At 43.6% G+C, this 20,510-nt stretch overlaps 1 protein-coding gene across 1 annotated transcript in view; it reads right to left on the bottom strand.

The window, feature by feature from the left end:
- The window catches only part of Col28a1 (collagen type XXVIII alpha 1 chain), a 160,085-nt gene that overhangs the window by 19,691 nt on the left and 119,884 nt on the right, over positions 1-20,510 (bottom strand). Inside the window, exons 28-31 of the mRNA XM_005363713.3 lie at positions 4,572-4,640; positions 4,023-4,103; positions 3,886-3,921; positions 1,652-1,688 (exon numbers count right to left, since the gene is read on the bottom strand). Coding sequence (XP_005363770.1) covers positions 1,652-1,688; positions 3,886-3,921; positions 4,023-4,103; positions 4,572-4,640 — 223 coding nt within the window. The remainder of the gene's footprint in view (positions 1-1,651; positions 1,689-3,885; positions 3,922-4,022; positions 4,104-4,571; positions 4,641-20,510) is intronic.

Genomic DNA, 20,510 nt, shown 5'->3' on the forward strand with positions numbered 1-20,510 from the left:
CTCTGTAGACCAGGCTGGTCTCGAACTCACAGAGATCCGCCTGCCTCTGCCTCCCGAGTGCTGGGATTAAAGGCGTGCGCCACCACTGCCCGGCCTGAATTTGCTTTCCTTATTCCACAGTTTGCACTTAAGCTACGGCCCAAAGCTGCGATTTTAACCTTCAGCCATATCTTTACGTGCAACTAGAGAGTGGTTCGTGGGTGTGTGGGATGGATGAAGGGAAAGGAGGGAAATGTTGACTGGGGGTAGGTGAGGACCCTGGAGCCGACACATAGCAGCTGCTCTGGGCAGTGGCTCCACACCCACTGAGAGGATTATTACATCTCCACACCACCACAGAAACCAGCACTCCATCTGCACCACAAACTCTGACAAGAGGGATTCCAGAAAATACTGGTCAATACGCAACCATTCAGAGCTGGGGTCCCCAAAAATCGAATCCAGAAGCCATGTCTAAATTGTCCTATTACCTATCCGGCCTCAAGCCACTTCTCAGGAGATAAAGAAGTGCTGGGGCTCAGTGCTATCTTGCCTCTGTCCACTTCAGACACAGAAGTCATCATTATCCCTTTGTCTTCTTTAGCTAATTGTTTTCATTATTTTCTCTCTCTGACAACTCGGAGTCTCGAGTGTTCAGTCATGGGGGAGTTTAGATTTCTTTGTGAAATAAGGTGAAGCCCTGGATGTCTCCCTGCTTGTGAGATAGAACACAGTTGCAGCAATCACAATGAAGCTCACTTTGAAAAGTCATCCTAGCTTTCAAAGCTGAGGGAAAAGCATGGGACGGTCATTAGCTAGTCTCCAGGTGCATGTTGGGCTTTTGCAACCAAATTTCCATTGTGTGGCTTTTTTTCTAAGGCTCAGGTAAATCACTGACTATTGATGAGCACAATACTTATAAGAGCCTGCTACCCACACTCTGGAGCTTCCCACTCTCCAGACAGCCTTAGGGAAACAAGGAAACAATTGCCTTTCCGGGTTCCTACAGCCCTTCACAATGTCACCGCTCCATTTTCCCATTTTCCACCTACTTTTCAGATGACTCTCTCATTTCCCCACCAGCTATATACATGTGTCTTTTGGGTGGTCGCATTAGCTCTGCAACGCAGCACATGGTAGGGCTGCCACTGTACAACACAGCACACAGTAGGGCTGACACTGTACAACACAGCACATGGTAGGGCTGCCACTGTGCAACACAGCACATGTTAGGGCTGCCACTGTGCAACACAGCACACGGCAGGGCTGACACTGTACAACACAGCACACAGCAGGGCTGACACTGTACAACACAGCACATAGTAGGGCTGACACTGTAACAGCACACAGTAGGGATGACACTGTACAACACAGCACATGGTAGGGCTGCCACTGTGCAACACAGCATATGGCAGGGCTGAAATTGCACAACACAGCACACAGCAGGGCTGACACTGCACAACACAGCACACAGTAGGGTTGACACTGTAACAGCACACAGTAGGGCTTACACTACAACACAGCACACAGTAGGGCTGACACTGCAACACAGCACACAGTAGGGCTGACATTGCACAACACAGCACACAGTAGGGCTGACATTGCACAACACAGCACATAGTAGGGCTGACACTGTGCAGGACGTTTCACTTTCTTGATAATTAAATCTTACCACATATTTCAATAATAAGTTTGATAATTTCTTCCTTCTGGGGAGAAAGGAAAATGCATTAACATTAAGTTTATGACTGGAGTATATTTCCTATCATCCCGAGAGATTTGTCTCATAATCAGCGTTGGACCACTTGATTCACTCCTTCCGTGGAGAAAATTAAACAAATAGCACAAAAGTTGGAAGATGGATATAATGTGTCATACCCCAAAAGAGGCTGAATTCTGAAACTTAACAGTTGAGACTTTTAGATATTAGATCGCAACTCCAGTACACATAGCTGTGGGTGTTGTAATCTGTTGGCCTGGTCTGCCACTTGGGTACCCTGTCCCTTTAAGAGGCCAGCTCTGCCCACTCCCAACCTCCCCCATTCTGCAGAGGCAAGCAGATCTCCACTTCCTCTCCAGTCTCCCCACCTCTCCCCTGCCCTTCTGCAAAGGCAACTTCTCCCCCTTTCCCCCTTTCCCCCCTCCCCCTTCATAACCCACTAAATAAACTCTATACCCCAGCTCAGTCTGCATGGTGTATCTGTCTGTCCCCTGCAGGGCCTCAGGCCACACGCCAGGGACCCACTGAGGCCTCCGGTGACCCCTGCTACCCCTCGTGGGACCAGCCTCAGGTCACCCATATTTATAAAATATAACAGTGGGACCCAGGTTATCAGACAATATAACAGTGGGACCCGGACCTGGGCTTTCACATGACAGAAGGGTTTCTGGGTCTTGGCTACATAGCAGGAGAAAAGTAGCAAAAAAAAAAAAAAAGTTGAAGGGGTTATTTTCATTAGAAATATCATAAATGCTGTCCATGATCAGTAAATAATCTCCCGTACATGCCCTTGTAAACATGCCCAATTAAATTCAGTCACACACACACATGCACACATGCATTCATACACACAACACGAAACTTTGAGGGGAAACTTCTTAAGAAAGAGGGATCAGCTGAGTAAGGAGGGGTTAAAGAGAGTAAAGGGCTGGAAATTGCTGTAGCCACTATAGGAAGCTGCTAAGGTTGAGTAAATTTACCACAAAGCAAAACAAAAACAGTAACAACAGAAACACCCTTTGTCCAAGAGAGTCTCTCTTGCCCTGAATATTACTACATATCATTTTATCTTCTCTGGACTACCCACACCCCACTTAATCTTCTTTTAGCAAATATATCTTCTTTTAGCAAATATTCATCACATGGTAGATGACGTTTTCTTGTCTCTTTCTCCTACATTCGGAGACATAACCGAGGTCTCTCATTTCCCACAGCCTTCTATTTTCTATTTTCATAGTGCACTTCCATAAGTCTGACCACAGTTCATACCCCAGGAATGTTGGTGACATGGATATGGAAATGAAGGAAATCAGTTCTGCCCCAGCGCCGTGTTGGGACGAGCAGGCAGATATCAGGCTATGGGAAGCTCCTTCCGTCACTCTCGTCTTTACTACTGTCAACAGCTAACTGTTGTACACATGACTCCTCTCACTGTCGACGTCTTTGGGGATCTGACTGGTGGCGGGGCACAAGAGAAAAGAAGCTGCTGTCAGGACCAGACAGTCTCCCTTCCTTTCACTCCCAGATTTTCCTGCCACTGTGCATGGGATCAGCATCACCAGCTGATTACTGAAGGAGAAAGAACGGAAGATCTCCTTCCTTTTCGAATCCTTGGGAGATGAAGTACTTTCTAATCTGAAAGGAAGAGTTTGCATTTGCTATAAGAACTCTAGAACCTTCCCGCCTATTAGAATTTAAAGAATCATCTTTTTGTGGTTGTTGTTTTTAATAGTGAGAGAAAATGAGTAGAAGATTCCAGAAACTGTTCTAACTCTGGCTTTGAGATGACTAGCTTCACAGCACTTCCTTGAGGAACTAGCTCAATCAAAAAGAGCCCCTGCCCTGGAGTGAGAAAAGCCACATCAAATAAACGCCCATGTGGCCTCTGGACTTATTTTAAGCAGATCACTCCCTCATTGCCAACAATAGCAATCATGTCTTCCAGAAGCCAGAAGGGAGCGCCCCTCTGTGCTCACACGCAGCTGTGCCTGGCTTCCTGTGTGATTTCTCCATCCATCCAGATGAAATGACCTCCGGCACCCAAGTCAAGACTGGCCTGGCAGCAGACACCATCATTAAACAGAACAAACCAACATCCACAGCGTCCATAATTCTAGGGCTACAACATGAAGACAGCACTTCTGCAGACGGGAACCCCTCAATTACCCTCTAAGATAGATACTCACCGTAAGTCCCAAGTCTCCTTTGGGTCCTTGTAAACCCTACTTAGTGGGAAGAAAAAAGTAACATTCAGGATACGTTACATTCAGGACCCAGTTGAGAGTATAAAGCCATAGCCAAGCTTGAAAAAAACATATCTTGCCTGTTTTCCTGGAGATCCGGGCTCTCCAATTTCTCCTTTTTCGCCTTTCTTTCCCACATCACCCCGTTCTCCATGATCTCCCTGTGTAACATGGTTAAAAGTCAAACTTAAGTCATGAACATTAAAGCCAAATAAGAAAAGTAAAACCTATATGGTTTGATTTGTTGCAACTAAAATCCCCTTAAAGGCTTGGAGTACTTATTGGCACAAATACACATAAGGAAAAAAATTCATTTACACCTAAGAGGAATTAACCTCTTGATCAGATGAGACACCTGATCAGCTCATGGCCGTCGAGAAACTCAAGAGTTGCGTAACTTACCAGGTTCATGAGGCTTCTGTGCCTACCACATTTGTGTCATAAGGATTTGTTCTTTGACTGACTGCCTCTGATGAATGGGGAAAATGCTACAGCATTTGGAGTCTACCACAGACGGCACTTTTAGTGCATTAAGAGGGGCAGGAAGCATGAGATCGCTGTCACAATCAGGACTAAGCAGTAAGTAAGACCTGTGTCTAAGCATTTCTGTAAAATTCTGATTCACTTACCTTCTGGCCAGGAAGGCCATGGCCCACTGTACCCTTTGGCCCTGGAAAACCTTGAGGTCCTTGCTCCCCCTATGTAAGATATAAGAAAGAGGTGTTCTTATTAATTCCCCAAAATAACTCAGAATATTTCACGTGTTAGAAACTCACTCTCAGCTTCCATACTACATCATAGCATTGCCTAATTTTGAGGGAGGTTATAAAAATATAAATATAGACACAGATATATAGAGGGAGATAGGCTTCTTGATTTGTTATTATTCCTGTGGTATAGATAACTCTATATTGACTAATCTAAAGGTATGGGCACATGTACCTGTTCACAAATAGCTAATAATTCAGTTTATCTTTGTATTTTTCTGGATTTATAATATGCTAAAAGCATGTATTAATAATGAGGAGAAAAAATAAAGCATTACTCCAATCAAGGATAAGGAGCTGTTTATATAATTGAATATAACCTGCTAGCTCCATCTTTGATTGTTTATAGCAGCAGGAAGGACTTGATTTTGGTTCTTCCCCACACGTCTTAATTCCCTCTTTTGCCCAAGACATAGAAGGGCAAAACCGGCATCACGGTATAGAATATGAAATAGAAATGTACTTAGAGGGGCCTGGGAGGAGGAGTCCCATACCTTTCCACCAATTATGCACAATGGTTGTTTCTTAGGCAATATTTCACATCTCTGCAGCAGATGTTACAAAAGATGTCCCAGGGAAACTAATGTCCAGGAGCCTATACTACAATGCTTTCTAATGCAAACATTTTATTTACAATATTAATGAAGGAAGCTGGGTCTCTGTATCATAAATATTTTCTTCCTTTGTAACCATTAGTTTTCCTTCAAAACCCTGGGGGGTTTCTTTAAACTTTGAGAGTAGATCACCCGGATAAAAGCCTTTATTAGAAAAGCCTTGCTTAGTTTAAGCAGAGCCAAATGTGCCTCGATCAGATTTCCTTCTCTGACTCAGGAAAGTGGTAAACAATGAGTTCCCTGTAGATCAGACAAAATGTAGGAAAGGTTGGATCTACCAGAAAATACAATTAAATAAACCTTTCTAACTGAACTTCTCACCCACGGCGTCATCGTGTTCCAAGTATGGCCTGCTAAAAGTGGAAGAGATCTAGCTTTCAAACAGTTCATTATTTTATAGAAAATAAATTTACAAGAGTACTATGCAATCTGTGAATATTTTAACTTTTTGCATTATTAATAAGTAAGAAATAATTTTTATCCTTTCTAGATGTTTTCTTGGGCACAGGAAGAGCAAATCAAATTTATAGATACTCAAAAAAGCATCAAATGGACTTCTGGCTCCTACTCAGAGTATGGAAACACGAAAAGAATAAATATAATTTATTCTTTTATTTTAATGTATAAAAATGTTTACATTAGGAAACATTTCAGGGTAGACTCCTGGACACTCAGTCGCCCCTGTGATAGCTGCCTTCTCAGTGATTTCTCCAAGGATATGGCTTTTCACTTTGTAGGAAAATTATATCACATCTAAGGACAGTTAGTCATAAACCTTTATGGGCCGTCTTTTGAAATATGCTGTAGAAATCTTAAATACCATCTAAGAAACAATTTGTCTACATAATTGTTAGGAAGGCATGGAACTGCTCCCAGACCCTCTATATAAATGAAGTCGCAACTCTTTCGTAGTCTTTCATGGACCTCTAGCTGTGGGACAACCACTCTGCTCAACGTTTTAGGAAACACTGGATCCCTAAGCAGAGCCAGGACCTCAGCACACCCTTCCCCTGATGGAAATACCAGACATTATGTGTAATTTGGCAGGTAGGGTTCAGATAAAGTTCTGAACCGATTCCTAACAGCCAATGTGGCAGGTGTAAGAAGATAGATTTCTGGAGCTCCAGGCAGAAGGGGGGATCACACCTACCCCAAGCTGGGTCTACAGGCAGAAGGGGGATCACACCTACCCCAGGCTGCTCTTCTGAGACCCAGCAGAGCTCAGAAGGAAGACATGCAAACAGGAAGGCTGGGCAGGAGTGACGGGTGGGAGGCTGGAAAGCTCCCTGTGATACAGGCCTAAGATTAACCATAGCTACTGCCTCATTCTGTCCAACATGCTATAAAAAAAAAAAACCACTATGGGATAGCAGGCTCACACATGGAGCAATCTATTTCTCACTGTTCTGGAGACTGGGAAATCCAAGACCCAGACAGGGGAGGAGGCATTGTGTGGTGAGGGCCATGTTCTGGTTCACAGATGGTATCTTCTTGCTGCGTCTTCACATGGCTGGAGGTGCAGAGCCACTCTCTGGACCGCCTCTGAGTACACTCGTTCATTGGTGAGAGCCCTGACCTCTTTACTTAATCCCCAAGGGTCATGTCTTCCAATGGCATCACCTTGATAGTGAGGCTATCAGCATAGGGTTTGGGAGTGGACAGAAATGTACAAATCCTAGCACCCAGGGAAAGACATGGCCCTCCCTATGGGAAAAAGGTTGTCTCAGGAAAGGACAACCAACATCCTTGCCTTTCCCACATAGATGATGGCTCATGGCAGCTGGGGAAAAGAAAACAGACAAAAATCCACAGCGAGGAATCCTAGAGCCAGCATTAAAGCTGCCCTATTGCTTGAGGCCAGGAACGCATGCTCAGCTCAGGACAGCAGGAGCCGGCTGTGAATAAAACTGGTATGAATTTTACTGCATATAAATAATTCTCCACTAAATAATGAGAATAAAAGTCCTTGAATAAGTTGAAAGAATTGGACCCAGAGAACCGGTTGGGTAAAAGCTCCTGTGGCTCTTACAAAGGATGCTGGTTTGATTCCCAGCACCTACATGGTGGTCACAACCATCTGTAATTCCCATTCTGATGATTCATAGCCCTCCTCTCTGCAGGAACCGGGCACACACATGGTATACATGCAGAAAACACCCATAAACATAATATTTAATTAAAAAGAATTGAATACTAGACAAAATCCTAATTATATATGTAGGTTAAACTGTATATCAATGATAATTTTCTGATATTTACCATTGTGTTATATTGCTTAAGAGAATGTGCTTGTTTATAAAAATACAGAAGTATTTAAGAGGAAAAAGTAAAAATATCATGTCTCTAGTATACTATCAAATGTTCCTAAAAACAACATGATTATGTGTATACACAGGCACGCATACTTTGATTTTTTTCAAATTTGGTGATAGTAACATTTAGCAACTCTAAATAAAGGGCCTATAAGAATTCTTCATGCTATACTTGCCGCTTGCTTAATGCGAAGCTATTTCAAAATGAAGATTAGAGATCAATATCTGAAACGAATGAGTGAGAGAATAAACAAACACACAACGATGCCATCCGTCCTCATTGAAAAAGTCGGGCACACAGGTATTTTATCTACCTGGAGTTTGAGAACTCACATGTTACATAAATACCAGAGTCCAACATATGGATTTCATGTGGAGTGTGTGCATGTGCGCACACACACAGAAAGGTGTGTATATGACTACACATGTCCATAGAAGCCAGAGTGCTATTCCTCAGGTACACTATAATTTCTGTTTGTTTGTTTAAGTCTCTCTTTGACCTGGTGCTAAACAATTAGGCCAGGCTAGCTGGCCAGAGAATCCCGGAGAGCCTCCTCTCCCTGCCTCTCAGCACTGGGAATCAATGCCAGGTCACAACGCTCAAAATGCAAGCACTCTGTCCTCTGAACTACCACCCCAGCCTGCAGGATGACCTTCTTGAAGGTGGAGGCTTGACCAGCATTCACACAACCTCCAGGTAAATATGATCAGTTTATACTCCCAAAGAGTTATCTACCAACAGGCTAGCACCTCCATCTCAGCAAAATGTAAATGTTACAGAAGTGGACACCAGGCTACATTTCAACAAAGGGGCACTGCTCCTTCCTGTTAGAGTTCATGCCACCCAAGTTTTCTGCTACCTCCTGGGTAACAGCAAGGTTAATCTTTTGTAGAGACGAGGTTTTTATTTCTAAGACGAGATATGAGTTTCATATTTAGAAACACAACTAAGAATCCTGTTATTAAAGGGAAAATGGATGAAGATGCTCTGAAATTTTGGCTCAGGCCTGCTTTCTTCCTGAAGATTGATTGAAAGGCAAGAGCAAAACAACCTGAGCGCAGGCTCTATTCAGTGAAAACTTGAACCATCCTGGTTTAATTTTTATCTTCACACCCTTGTCGCTTCACTGTACTGTTGCACTGTTCTCGCCCCTAGGCATTCTCTGTCTCTTTCTAAAAGAGAAGGGCTCAAATCAATACGGCAAACCAGAGCCAGAAATTCTAGTTCAAACAGAAACTTCTGCTCTGACAAGAGGGTAGCCTTATCCGAGAGCCCCAGAGACGTGGTCACACAGTGAAAACAAATGAAGCTTCTGGCTAGCATTCAGCTGAGGGGCAGAAGGGACTTTCTAGGCTGAGAGCACTGGCTGGGGAGGATTTGGGGATGGGAAGCAATTTAGCTTTTTAAGGTTTTCTGGGTTTTTAATATTTTTGAAATTTCCATGCAATGGTGCAACCATACGAAAAAGTCCAGACCTCCCTCCTTTGAAGTGGTCCTACAGTATCCCAGGATGCTTTTTAAGCATCACTCTTTCCTGCAGGGGCTTGTAAACTTTGAAAGTGGAGAAAAAAAAAGCCTTCTGCCTGCTGGACTAAAGAAGGCAGGATTGTATTAGATGTTGATGTAGCGGGTGAATAGTACAGCTCATCAGACCAATGACCAGGCTGAAGAGTCTTCCAGTGTTTCGCCTGAAAGCCAGGAATCACTTCCTACTGCTTTGTGGGCACAGCTAGTTCAAGTGAGAAGGGCATTTTCTATTATTATTGAAGTACATTAAACTGTACATGTCAATAGAAGGTGCCTGTCTAGGGACTTCTCAGCCAGATTGGTCTGGTATTTGGGCACTGATTTCCTGAAAGTTCTGATCCTAACACGCTGCTGCTGTAAGTAGCAACTACCACCTATTGTTTCCCCATGAGCAAAGATCCAATTTAAGTTTCTGTGTAACTTCTTAATAGTCCTGTGAAGAAATACATAGGTAACAGAAGTCAGGCTTTAACAGTTCTCCCAAGCTACCACGGATTCTATCTGATTTTACAATATTTTCAACAGCAGTTCTGTTTCCAGTATTCAGGCTGATGGTCCCTCCAGACAAAGGCTCTACTGCGTTTTCCTCTGTTCTAGCTTGGCACTGGGAGAAGCCTGGGTAATTCTTCCTTCTCCGGCGAGATAATCAACCGCTTCCAGTTCCTTAAAATCCCTTCCCCTTGTGGCACTGCATCCCTCTAACTGAATGTCCCATTTTGATATGTTAACACTCTTTAATGGGGACCATGACAGCCTAATGCTTGTTTGATAAAGTAGCCCGTTTGCTCCAGAGGAGAATCAATGAGTAAGTTATACGCTGTCAGGCCAGCTTTGTTGGAGCAGAGCCTCAGAGCTTCTGGTACCTGGCCAAATATAATCCCAATAGGCTGAAAGGAACAAAAACATGGCTTCATTATATTTGATCTTCATTCAAATGGTGATTCAAGTGGTTGCAATTGCTTTTGGGGAGAGACAAGGAAATCATTTAGAGATTCAATTGTTGATTTTGAGTCTGTTCCTAAAGACAATCCAACACCTTTACTGTGTGTACTTTTTCATTCTTCATGGTCTCGGTATAGAGCCAAGAAATGTCAGCCACAGACAGCGAGAGCTTTCAGAACAGCCCCCCTGGAAACTTCCAGGAGCTGGACCACGATGCTGCCGACATTAGTGCTGGTGTCTGTGTGCAATTGCTGGGGTTGCTGTAGTGAATCGCCACCAGTGGAGAGGGGTGGAACACCGCTTGTCCGTTATCTCACAGCTGTAGCAGTGAGAAATCTGACATCAGTTTCCGAGGATTCGGCAGAACAAGCGTCCCTAGAGGCTCTGGGGACAAAACATGCTGCCTTTATCCTTCCATCTTCTCGTGCCATCCTGTCTTCTCTGGCTTTCCTCCAGCCCCTCCACTCCAGGCTATTTCCATCAATGCCTCACTTCTATCACAGTCTACCTCTTCCTGCCTCCCTCTCGCTTGAGATTGCCTCTAGTGTCCACCCAGATAACCCGAAACAGCCTCCTCCTAGCCCATTTCTAGTTTCCTTCTGCCATGAAGTAATACATCCACATTCCACAGGTGAGGACATCTGGGAGGTTCGCTATCCAGCCTAGCATAGTGACTTTTTTCTTATGCCTATAAAAATAATGTGGTATGGTTACCATGCTGTCTGTATTAACCTCGATATATTTCCATTTAGAGGATAGCACTAGTTTGCGAACGAGCAGGCCGACAGTTTACACTCTAGGATGCGGAGTTAAAATTCTTATCGGACGCTTAAAATATCCAATCACGTGCTCTATAATACTGCTTTGTTCAACAAGCAACCACAGATACACAGCTGTGGGTTCCTCACTTGCCGCCATCTTGCTGACATGTTACACATAGCCTAATCACTCGCATCTCTGGGTGATGCAAACAGAATGCAGCCAGTAATCTGAAAGTATAGAGCATGGGAGGAGTTGGAGAGGGGAGAGAGGGGGAGGTTGGCTTGACCAAAGCACATAATACGTATGTATGAAATTCTCAAAAATAAAATTTGGAAGAATTTAAAGTATAGTACGCTCTGGTCTGAGGGGACAGCCCAGTCAGTAAGACGCCTGCTGTGGCAAGCATATGATTGGGGTTTGGATTCTCAGCACCCACATTTTAAAGGCCAGGCATAGTCGTGTGTGTGTGTGTGTGTGTGTGTGTGTGTGTGTGTGTGTGTGTGTGTGTGTAACTCTAGCACTAAGGGTTAGATGTTGGAGATATGTGGATTCTTGGAGCTCAGTGGCGAATCTGGTCAAAATGATGAGCTTGAGGTTCAGTGAGAGACCCTACCTCATAAAGCCACAGAGCAATCAAAGAAAGACATGTGACATCACCCTCATGCTTACACACACACATTAACAACACCACACAGGCACACCATACCACACTATACTCACTCACCAACTATAGCACATGCATCCAGGTACAGTACCTAATGCTTGATGACAAACACGCTGCTTTCTTAAACACCAATGGTCCTATATGTTTGATCATGGCATTAGAGTATACTCCAACATGACTGTACCATGACTATAAAGTAGTACAGGGGACTCACAGAGGTCATGTTTTCTGCATGGCTTGATTGCATCAAATGATCATGTTAAATGACGGACCTAAACCATCTGGATTTGTGTAAGGACACTCCATAATGCATACAAAATGATGAGATCACCTCTCGCCATCTCTTAGAACAGATCCCCGTTGTTAGGTAGAGCATGACTAGATCATAGCCCGTAATCCACGCTTGAAGACATGGTTCAACTAATACTGTACGGATTTGCACCAGAGAGACTTCAAAAATGCAGTTTCCCTTAGGATGTACTGGCTAGAATACTGTAAGGGACTTGCCTCTCACCTCAAAGGACCATGAATTAGGCGATTAAGACACAATATTGGAACTCTGGTGAGTCTTTCATGGCATGTGTTTTTGTTCTTACTTTTTAATAAGGGGCTATACTTACAGTAGGATTCTATCTGACACCTGCCCTCATTAAAACAGGCCTTGAGATAGCAGACCTATCCAAAGAAGCAGGTCATGTCTACGAACTTCTACACTTTAAGAACCATATATAGTCAACCAAAAGAATAAGCAACTATAAATACATAAATTGGCATCACATAACTTAGAGTACATATAAATACATGTCCTCAGCTTGGCAATGCTGTGTTCCTCTGGCCATTTTGCTCAAGCTCGGCTCTTTACTTCCAGTGTCTGTGCATAACCGCTAGCCAGCGAGGAGGGGGTGAGGAAGCAGCAGATCAGCATTTGTCAGTCAAGTCACTTAGCATGGCTGCTCGATTGCTTCCTGGACCCATACACACTGACATGAGTTTCTATTTGATTGGCAGAAATTAGTCTCATTTTCTAATAATAAAGCTGCCCTTGGTGTAAATTCTAATTAAATATATTGGCAGGTCATAGTATAAAAAGCACCATGGCTTTGAAGGGTTTTGCCAGCTGTTCTCAGTTGCATGTATCAATTTGTCTTGCTCTTCTGTCTAAATCTCTCCTCTGTCTCTGTCTCTGTCTCTCTCTGTCTCTCTCTCTCTGTCTCTCTCTCTCTTAGTTAAAATTCAAATATACTTGTACCACAATGATAAATACAAAGAGAAAGAGTGGCTTTAATGGCAGTTGGCTATGCCAGAGACAAAGATATCTGCCACCCCCTTTTCTTGTCATCTGTACCATTCTAGTTCCCTGGCATGAGTCTCTCGAAGACTGCATATTTTTCTGTTTGGTTTCTTTTAAAGATTTATTTTATTTTAACTATGTGCAAGCATGTATGTGCAGGTGGTGGCCGTGGAGGCAGAAGCGGGCACTGAATGCCCTAGAGCTGGAGTTACTAGTGGCTATGAACCCGCTGACATGGCTGTTGGGAAGCAAACTCAGGTCCTCGGCAAGAACATTGCATACTCTGAACCACCGAACTATTTCTACAACCTTGGGCAGTTTGGTTTAGATGGCTCCAACTTTTCCTTTGATGTCCCTTGTGCTCTCAGGAGAGATGGATACCAGGCTCCTTTCTAATTGTTACCCTGAGCAACCTCGTCCGAATCTGTGATTCAGTAGTGACCCTATAAAGCTAATAGTCTCCAATTCTCTAGTCTCTATAGTCATTACTATCTCTAAACTCCTGGCTTAACTTCCTGTAAACCTTCTAGAGTTTTCCATATGATAACCACTGAAGAACTAAATTTACCAAAACCAGAAACCCTACTCTGCTCTGTCTCTGTCCCTCATGCCCTCACCCCTCCTCTAGACTCCCAGGACTGCAGAATCTCTGGGTCATGACCCTCTTCTCCCTGGTCATCCTTTCCCATCTGCCCTCACTCCGGTCATAACTAGCACCCTTTATCTTAACCTTTCTCATACCACGTAGGTCATAACAACTTTGGATGCTCATATCTTAACTATCCTATTTACCATAAATTTCCAAAGTAGAAACTATTCATCCTACTTTTTTTTTTATCTTCTGAGGAACACATTTTATATCGCCATACATCATATTGAGCTGTAAAGGGTGGCTATGGTAGCTAACCACCTTTTTATAAAAGTTGACTAAAGACCATACATACACTCCAAACTCCATCTTATTTTAACCTCACAAACCACACAAGTATCTAGGTGCCTCTTAGCTTAATGAAGGAAAATTTCTTGAAAATTTGGAACTCAAACTGATCATAGCGTATCCAGCCACAGTGGATCTATCTACAACACAACTGTTGAAACCCCGTGCTCAAGGAGCATCAAGTAAGTAGGACCAAAACCTCTGCTGTGTTTCCTAGAAATGATGGAGATGTCGCCCAAGATGCCTCAATAGTATAAGTCCTCAACCAGACCTGAACAAGGACAATGCCAACCAACATGCTAATATGGAAGGGGAACTGTCATGTGACTCCACCCCTAGAAGAAGAATGACAGATAAGTCCGGGATGCTGAACTAAGGGAAACAGTCTTCTCCCAGGGAGGAGCTCCCTAATTGCTCACCCCAAACCAAGTAGTCAGCCCTGAAGTTGTGAATACGCAAGCTATGCTGAACGGACTGGACAGGTTGTATTTATGTCTTTAAGCACACATCTATGTAACAACCATTAAAGGGGAGGAGACCAGTAATTTAAGAGAAAGTGAGGTGAACATGGGTGGAGAGGAAGGGAAGGGGAATGAAGGAAGATGATGCAATTATACTTTAATTTTAAGCATTGGGGGTTCAATCTAGAAACATAATAAAGCAGAGATTATGGAAGAGTTTAGCAGATGTTTATTGACGAATCAACTGAAGAAGATATTTATAACCAGGTTCTCTGTGCTAGGAAGGTGGGTCCAGGATCAATGTGTGAATTGCTCCTATAACATTGGCTTCTGGGACAGCTGAACAAAACCCATAAGGAGGCACTCGCGTACTAGAAAACCCACACTGCGGCTCACATGAAATGAATTCTGCTGACTGCACAGGTCACTTCAGCAGTGGAGTGGGGACAGCAGGAAATGGTGACCTGCACAGCCACAGTCACTACCTAAGCAGCAGAAAGTGGGGCCTCTAAGCACGATACTCAATCCCTCTCAAGCATAAGCTTGCTGAACAAACAGATTCTATGATATGTTGTGTGCTTTGCAAAATACTCTTTTTTCCCAAGGATCCACTCATTTACAGACAAGAGTGGACACAGAAACCATGGAAAGGGCAAAGCCTCCTCTTAATGATGCAATCTTGGAGTAGGCTGAGTCCTGACCTAGAAAGACATCCGAGTTCTGAGTTAGTAAAGCTTTCTCTTGCCGGGACAGAATGCCTGAGGTACAAATGTTCAGGAGGGAAGACTTATTTTGGCTCACGGTTGCCAAGGTTGCAGAACGTGATTTGCTTAGCAGCATCTTTGGGTGCCTAAGGCAACACTGAACATTTGATGGAGAGCGACCGGTGGAACAAAAATCTCACCTTGTGGCAGAGAGGTAGCAGAAAAGAAAGAGTCAGAAATAAGATACACAGCCCCCCAAAGGCACACCTACCCAGGGCCCACTTTCTCCAATTTGGAGCATTCATCTGGGAACTCATCAGGGAATTTAAGCCCTGAGGTAGTTAGCACCATGACCATGGTGATCAGTCACTTCACAACACCATCAAGCCTTCAACACATGAGCCTTTCAGGTCCATTTCATACCCAATACATGGACCAAGTGAATGTTCTCTTACATGGAAAGGGGTCTTCCCAGCTGCAACTAAGCTAAAGTTCTTCATGCAGGGAGATTAGTTTTTATTCTCTGGGTGGGTCCTAAGTGTAATCGTGAGACCTCGTGGGAAGGAATCAGAAGAAGGTATGCTGGAAGAGCAGAAACAAAGCCAATGAGAAAAGTAAAACCCATTGGTTTTCCAGATGGAGAAAGGTGCTGTGTCAGGTACAGTGGGAGTGTGGATCCACCTTCTAGAAAAGACTAGGAAATGCACTCTTCAAAACTTACTCAGTGTTAGCCGCACTAAGATTCAGTTCGTATTCAAGGGCTTCCAGAACTCTAAGACACGGCAGGTGAGTTGTATTCAAGCTGAATTTGCGGCAGTCTGTTACAGAAGCCACAGGAAAGCAACCCAGACTAAGGCCATTCCTCTTGCTTCTGGCAAAGCAGACCATAACAAGAGCATTTTGTGTTATATCATCAAAAGTAAGTTGCCTCAGGAGTATTACTCCAAGTGTCATGAAGCTAAGAAGAGCAAGCCGGGAACAGAGCTGGGGGGTGAGGTGGGGAGAGCAGTTTGCATTCTGCAGGCCAGCACTCCAAGCAAGGACAGTTCTTTGGAGAACACTGCTCATCTATGGCATTTCAGTCTTCAGGAGGCAAAGGAATATTGGGAACGACACTCTCACTCCAAGGGAAAGGGATGACCATTCTGTGTGTTAGCCTTTGCAATAGGGCTGGAGACTGTTGGAAAGCCATGTTTCAGTATGAGTGGTGGTTCAATTACTATATGTATCCCTTTAACTTGCTTTGTCTCCGACGCCACCTGTGGTCTATATTGTTAGAATTGTTTCTTAATCCTATATTTAAAGATGGAGCTCAGTTCCATTTCCAGAGTCCCTCTCAGACGTAGGAGAAGCTTCCTTCTACCTTTGCTCCATTCTTCAAAGGATTATCACAGTCTGAGGGAGGAGATATCCCCTACTATGCAATATGAGGATACCCACACACTACCAAGAGACAGGAGTGCCTTAGGTTGTTGCTGCTGTGATAAAACACTATGCACAAAAGGTTTTCTGGTTGGTGTGACAAATTGCCACAAACTCACCAGTTGAATGCCACTCAGTCTTTCACATTCTGGACCCCTTAAGTCTGAAATGAATCCTAATGTAGATAACACCATGGTTTATTTCATCCTACAGCATGTAGTTAATCATCCCAGAAAGTCAGGGCAGGAACTCAAAACAGGGGTTTGGAGCAGGAGCTGGTGCAGAGGCCACAGAGGAGTGCTGTTTTCTGACTTGCTCCTCGGTCTGCTTTCTTACTGCACCAAGATGACCAGCTCGGGGGTGGCACTGCCCATGGTTAGTTGGGCCCTCCCACATAAGCGTCAATCATGAAAGATGCCACACAGACTCACCCATAAAGCCAATCCTATGGAGGCATTTCCCCAGCTGAGCTTTCCTCCTCTTGGAAGACTCCAATTTGTGTCCGGGTAACAGGACAAGCCACCGTGGAGAGTGGTTGCGAGGGGCGTACACCAAGGACAGGAATGGTAGGGAAGCCAAAACCGAGAAGACAGCCTATCCTACAAACTCTAATATACTCAAATACTCAGCTGACCAAGTCACTCTGTCCTTAAAATACTTCTAGAGAAAATATCCAAATGAAATTTACACACACACACACACACACACACACACACACACACACACACACACCCAACATGCCTTTAATCCCAGCACCTGGGAAGCCAGTCAGAGTTACATAGAGTGATCCTGTCTCAAAACACTGAATAAGCAACAAGAACAAAATGCATGTATATGCATACAAAACTAACATATGTGTGTCCATAGGAGTATTATATATAAAAACCAAAAATAGAAACACATTAATATCAGTGATTCCTATACTTTGGTCACATAAGAGATAGCTGTCCATCTCTGTGACAAAAGGAATTACTGGGCTCCACTTTCTGAGTTACTTCTCAGAAAATGTCTTACAGAGTTCATTTTTCATATGTTCTGGGGATTAAAGCCCTATGCATTCTTTAAATGAATTACAAAAAGAGCCTTATGACAAGCACTTCCCTTAGGCAGTCCTCCAGCTCGTTCATCTATAGGCAGTCTTCTCTCTCATTATATTTCAAAAGTCAAGAAGAAGAAACTTCTCTCTTGATTTCTCAGCAAAACTCTCCTAGATTTTTTTTCCATTAACTACACAGTGACAACCGACGTGTTAACCCAGAAGCTTAGATGAATGGGCAGCATCTGAGGTCAAGAAAGCAATAAAACTCTGAAAAGATCCATGAAGTCAGAGTCTCTTCTTAAAACAAATCCTTAAATAAAATAAAATTCATTTGTTAACTTGTGGTTTTGCTGCGTTGTGCTTGTTTCAAGGGTAAATCATGGCTGGGTGGTGGTGGTGCACACCTTTAATCCCAGCACTCAGGAGGCAGAGGCAGGCAGATCTCTGTGAGTTCGTGACCAGCCTGCTCTACAAAGTGAGTTTCAGGACAGCCAGAGCTCAACAGTGAAACCCTGTCTCAAAAAATAAAAATAAAAAAATAAAAAACAAGGGCAATCATGAGCTTAATAGTAAAGCAACAAATAAATGGATGATGAACTTGCATTCCCTCAAATTTTTATAAAAACACTCAAAGAATTAACAGAAAAAAATCCATGGCAGGCAGAGGGCTATCCCAGGTGAGGATAGTGCCCCCTCTGAGAATATGCCTTACAAAACAAGACAAAATGGAAATCTTCACATAAGAACAAAAAAACACAGGAAGTTCTCTCTAATACTGTTAAAAGCGAGCAGGGTATATAAAATGTTACATCCATCTTATGGACAGTAAAGCATACATTGATTTGGAGAGTGTCCATGTTACATTAAGGGAGAGAGGCAAATCAAGATGGAAGCCCAGGACAGAATGATTTTAGACGAGCCCACCCACCTGCATGTGAATATGCACGTCTAAGTGAAGGGAAGGAAAGGAGGCCATATGCCACGCTATGGGCAGCAATAATGTCCATGGGGCAGGACTAATGCGGGGAAGGGGAGTTTTACACGGTTGAATGGTATGAAGCAAAAAGGGATATAAAGTGTAAGAAGGGTACCTTATTTAAAGTAAGAAAGATTCTTGAATTTATAATAAAGTTATTGGAAAACATACAACAAGAGAAGAAAGCTTCCATTTCCAGGAATGCTCAAACAGATAGTTATGCCCCCCAAAAAATGTTGTAGAATTGTTTCTCACATTGGGTGGTGGTAGAATGGTGGAGGGAAAGAAGAAATCATTTTTGATCTGAAAGGTTAAGATACAGGAGTGAGCCGGACGATGGTGGCGCACGCCTTTAATCCCAGCACTCGGGAGGCAGAGGCAGGCGGATCTCTGTGAGTTCGAGACCAGCCTGGTCTACAGAGCTAGTTCCAGGACAGGCTCCAAAACCACAGAGAAACCCTGTCTCGAAAAAGCAAAAAAAAAAAAGATACAGGAGTGACTCCTTTCTCTTTGGCATCACAAACTTGGTTTCAGGGCTATTCCCATCACAATACAATACACTGTGGTGTCTTTCTTCTTTAAAAGAAACCTTTTTCTGAATCATACACAGAGTTTCCCATTGCTCCAGCTCCACATCCTAGCTCTTAAATGTTGTCAGTATATTCCATCTTTACTTTCTTTCTTATCACTCCCAATTTTAAACATTTTAAAAATAATTTCGAACTCACAGAAAAAAATAAGGATAATACAAATACTCCCCACATTCCCTGGATCCCGATTCATCAATTAGTGCTCCCTTCCCCATGAGTATGTGACAGCTCTTGTCAGGGTCACCATTGACCTCCATATTTTCAGTTCTCAAGATTTTGTTTCAGTTCTCATTTAAACAGTAACACTGACACCGTTATCCTCAAACTCATCTTCACTGACTTCTGGGTGCCCCTGGGTTTCTTTCCACCACACCGCTACTTTGTCTCAAGTGCCCGCCTCTTCCGGATCTTCCTCCTGCTGCTGTCGTCCTCCAAATGCTCAGGGTGCTGTGCTCTGTCTACACTTGTTTTCTCAAGGAGTTCAAGGGTTTAAGCTGCCATGCCCCACCCTGGCCTCTCCCCTGAGTCCGAGATTCCTAATCCCAGGAGACATGTATCTTTATAGCTCCAGAGTTAAGCCTCCAAATTCTTCCATCTGTCTCACAGCAATTTTCCCTTCTTTGTCTCCCCCCCATCAGAAAATGGCAGTTCTGTCGTTCTATTCATCCAGGCTCCAGATCTTAATATTCCTCCATTCTTTGTGCTTAGACCCAGTCAGCTGTTAGCACCCACCCTGGCACCCTGGGCCGAGCTGCTCACATCTCTCACCTCTCCTAGTACTCAAGGTCAAACCATTATTGAAGATCCCTAAATGTGCCGACCATGGATTCTGCTCCCAAAGCTGTAACTAAAGACTCCTGTGATTCCTTCTGCCTACTGCCTGGGTTTCTACTTATAAACATACAGCACCGAGTGTCAAGGACACTTGGGGAAATGACAATGGGCATTGCTAATGTGGAAACATTTTGACAAAATGAGCAAAACAATTAATGCAAAATTCCCCCAATGAGAATTTCTTCTCTATAATTCTTGTTTTAAAACTCTGCTACTATCATTATAATACATGCTTTTAATCCCAGCACTCAGGCTTAGGAGGCAGAGTTAGGTGGATCTCTGAGAGTTTAAGACCAGTCTAGTCTACAGAGCATGTTCCAGGCCAGCCAAGTCTACAGTGCTATATATATATATATATATAGCAAGACATTGTCCAAAAAAAAAAAAGGAAAAAATTGATTGAAAAAGTAAAAAGATTGATCAATCCAGCTGGTTACTCTGGGAAACCATTTATTTTGCACAGTGGCTGAAATGATTAAGATTAGTTAGTGATGGAGGAAGGCCATTGGTTAATTAAATAAAGAAGCTGCTTGCCCTGATAGGTTAGAACGTAGGGGGAGGAGTGAACGGAGCAGAATGCTGGGCGGAGGAGGAAGTGAGGTCAGACTCCACAGCAGATGCCTCAGAGAGAGACGAGATGCTCCACTCTAGCGGGCAGAGGCAAGAGCTCTGCTCTCTGAGGCACATGTGATGAAGCTCCGACCCAGGATGGACGTAGGCTAGAA

The sequence above is a fragment of the Microtus ochrogaster genome, linkage group LG10, assembly GCF_000317375.1.
Source record: "Microtus ochrogaster isolate Prairie Vole_2 linkage group LG10, MicOch1.0, whole genome shotgun sequence".
Lineage (NCBI taxonomy): Eukaryota > Metazoa > Chordata > Mammalia > Rodentia > Cricetidae > Microtus > Microtus ochrogaster.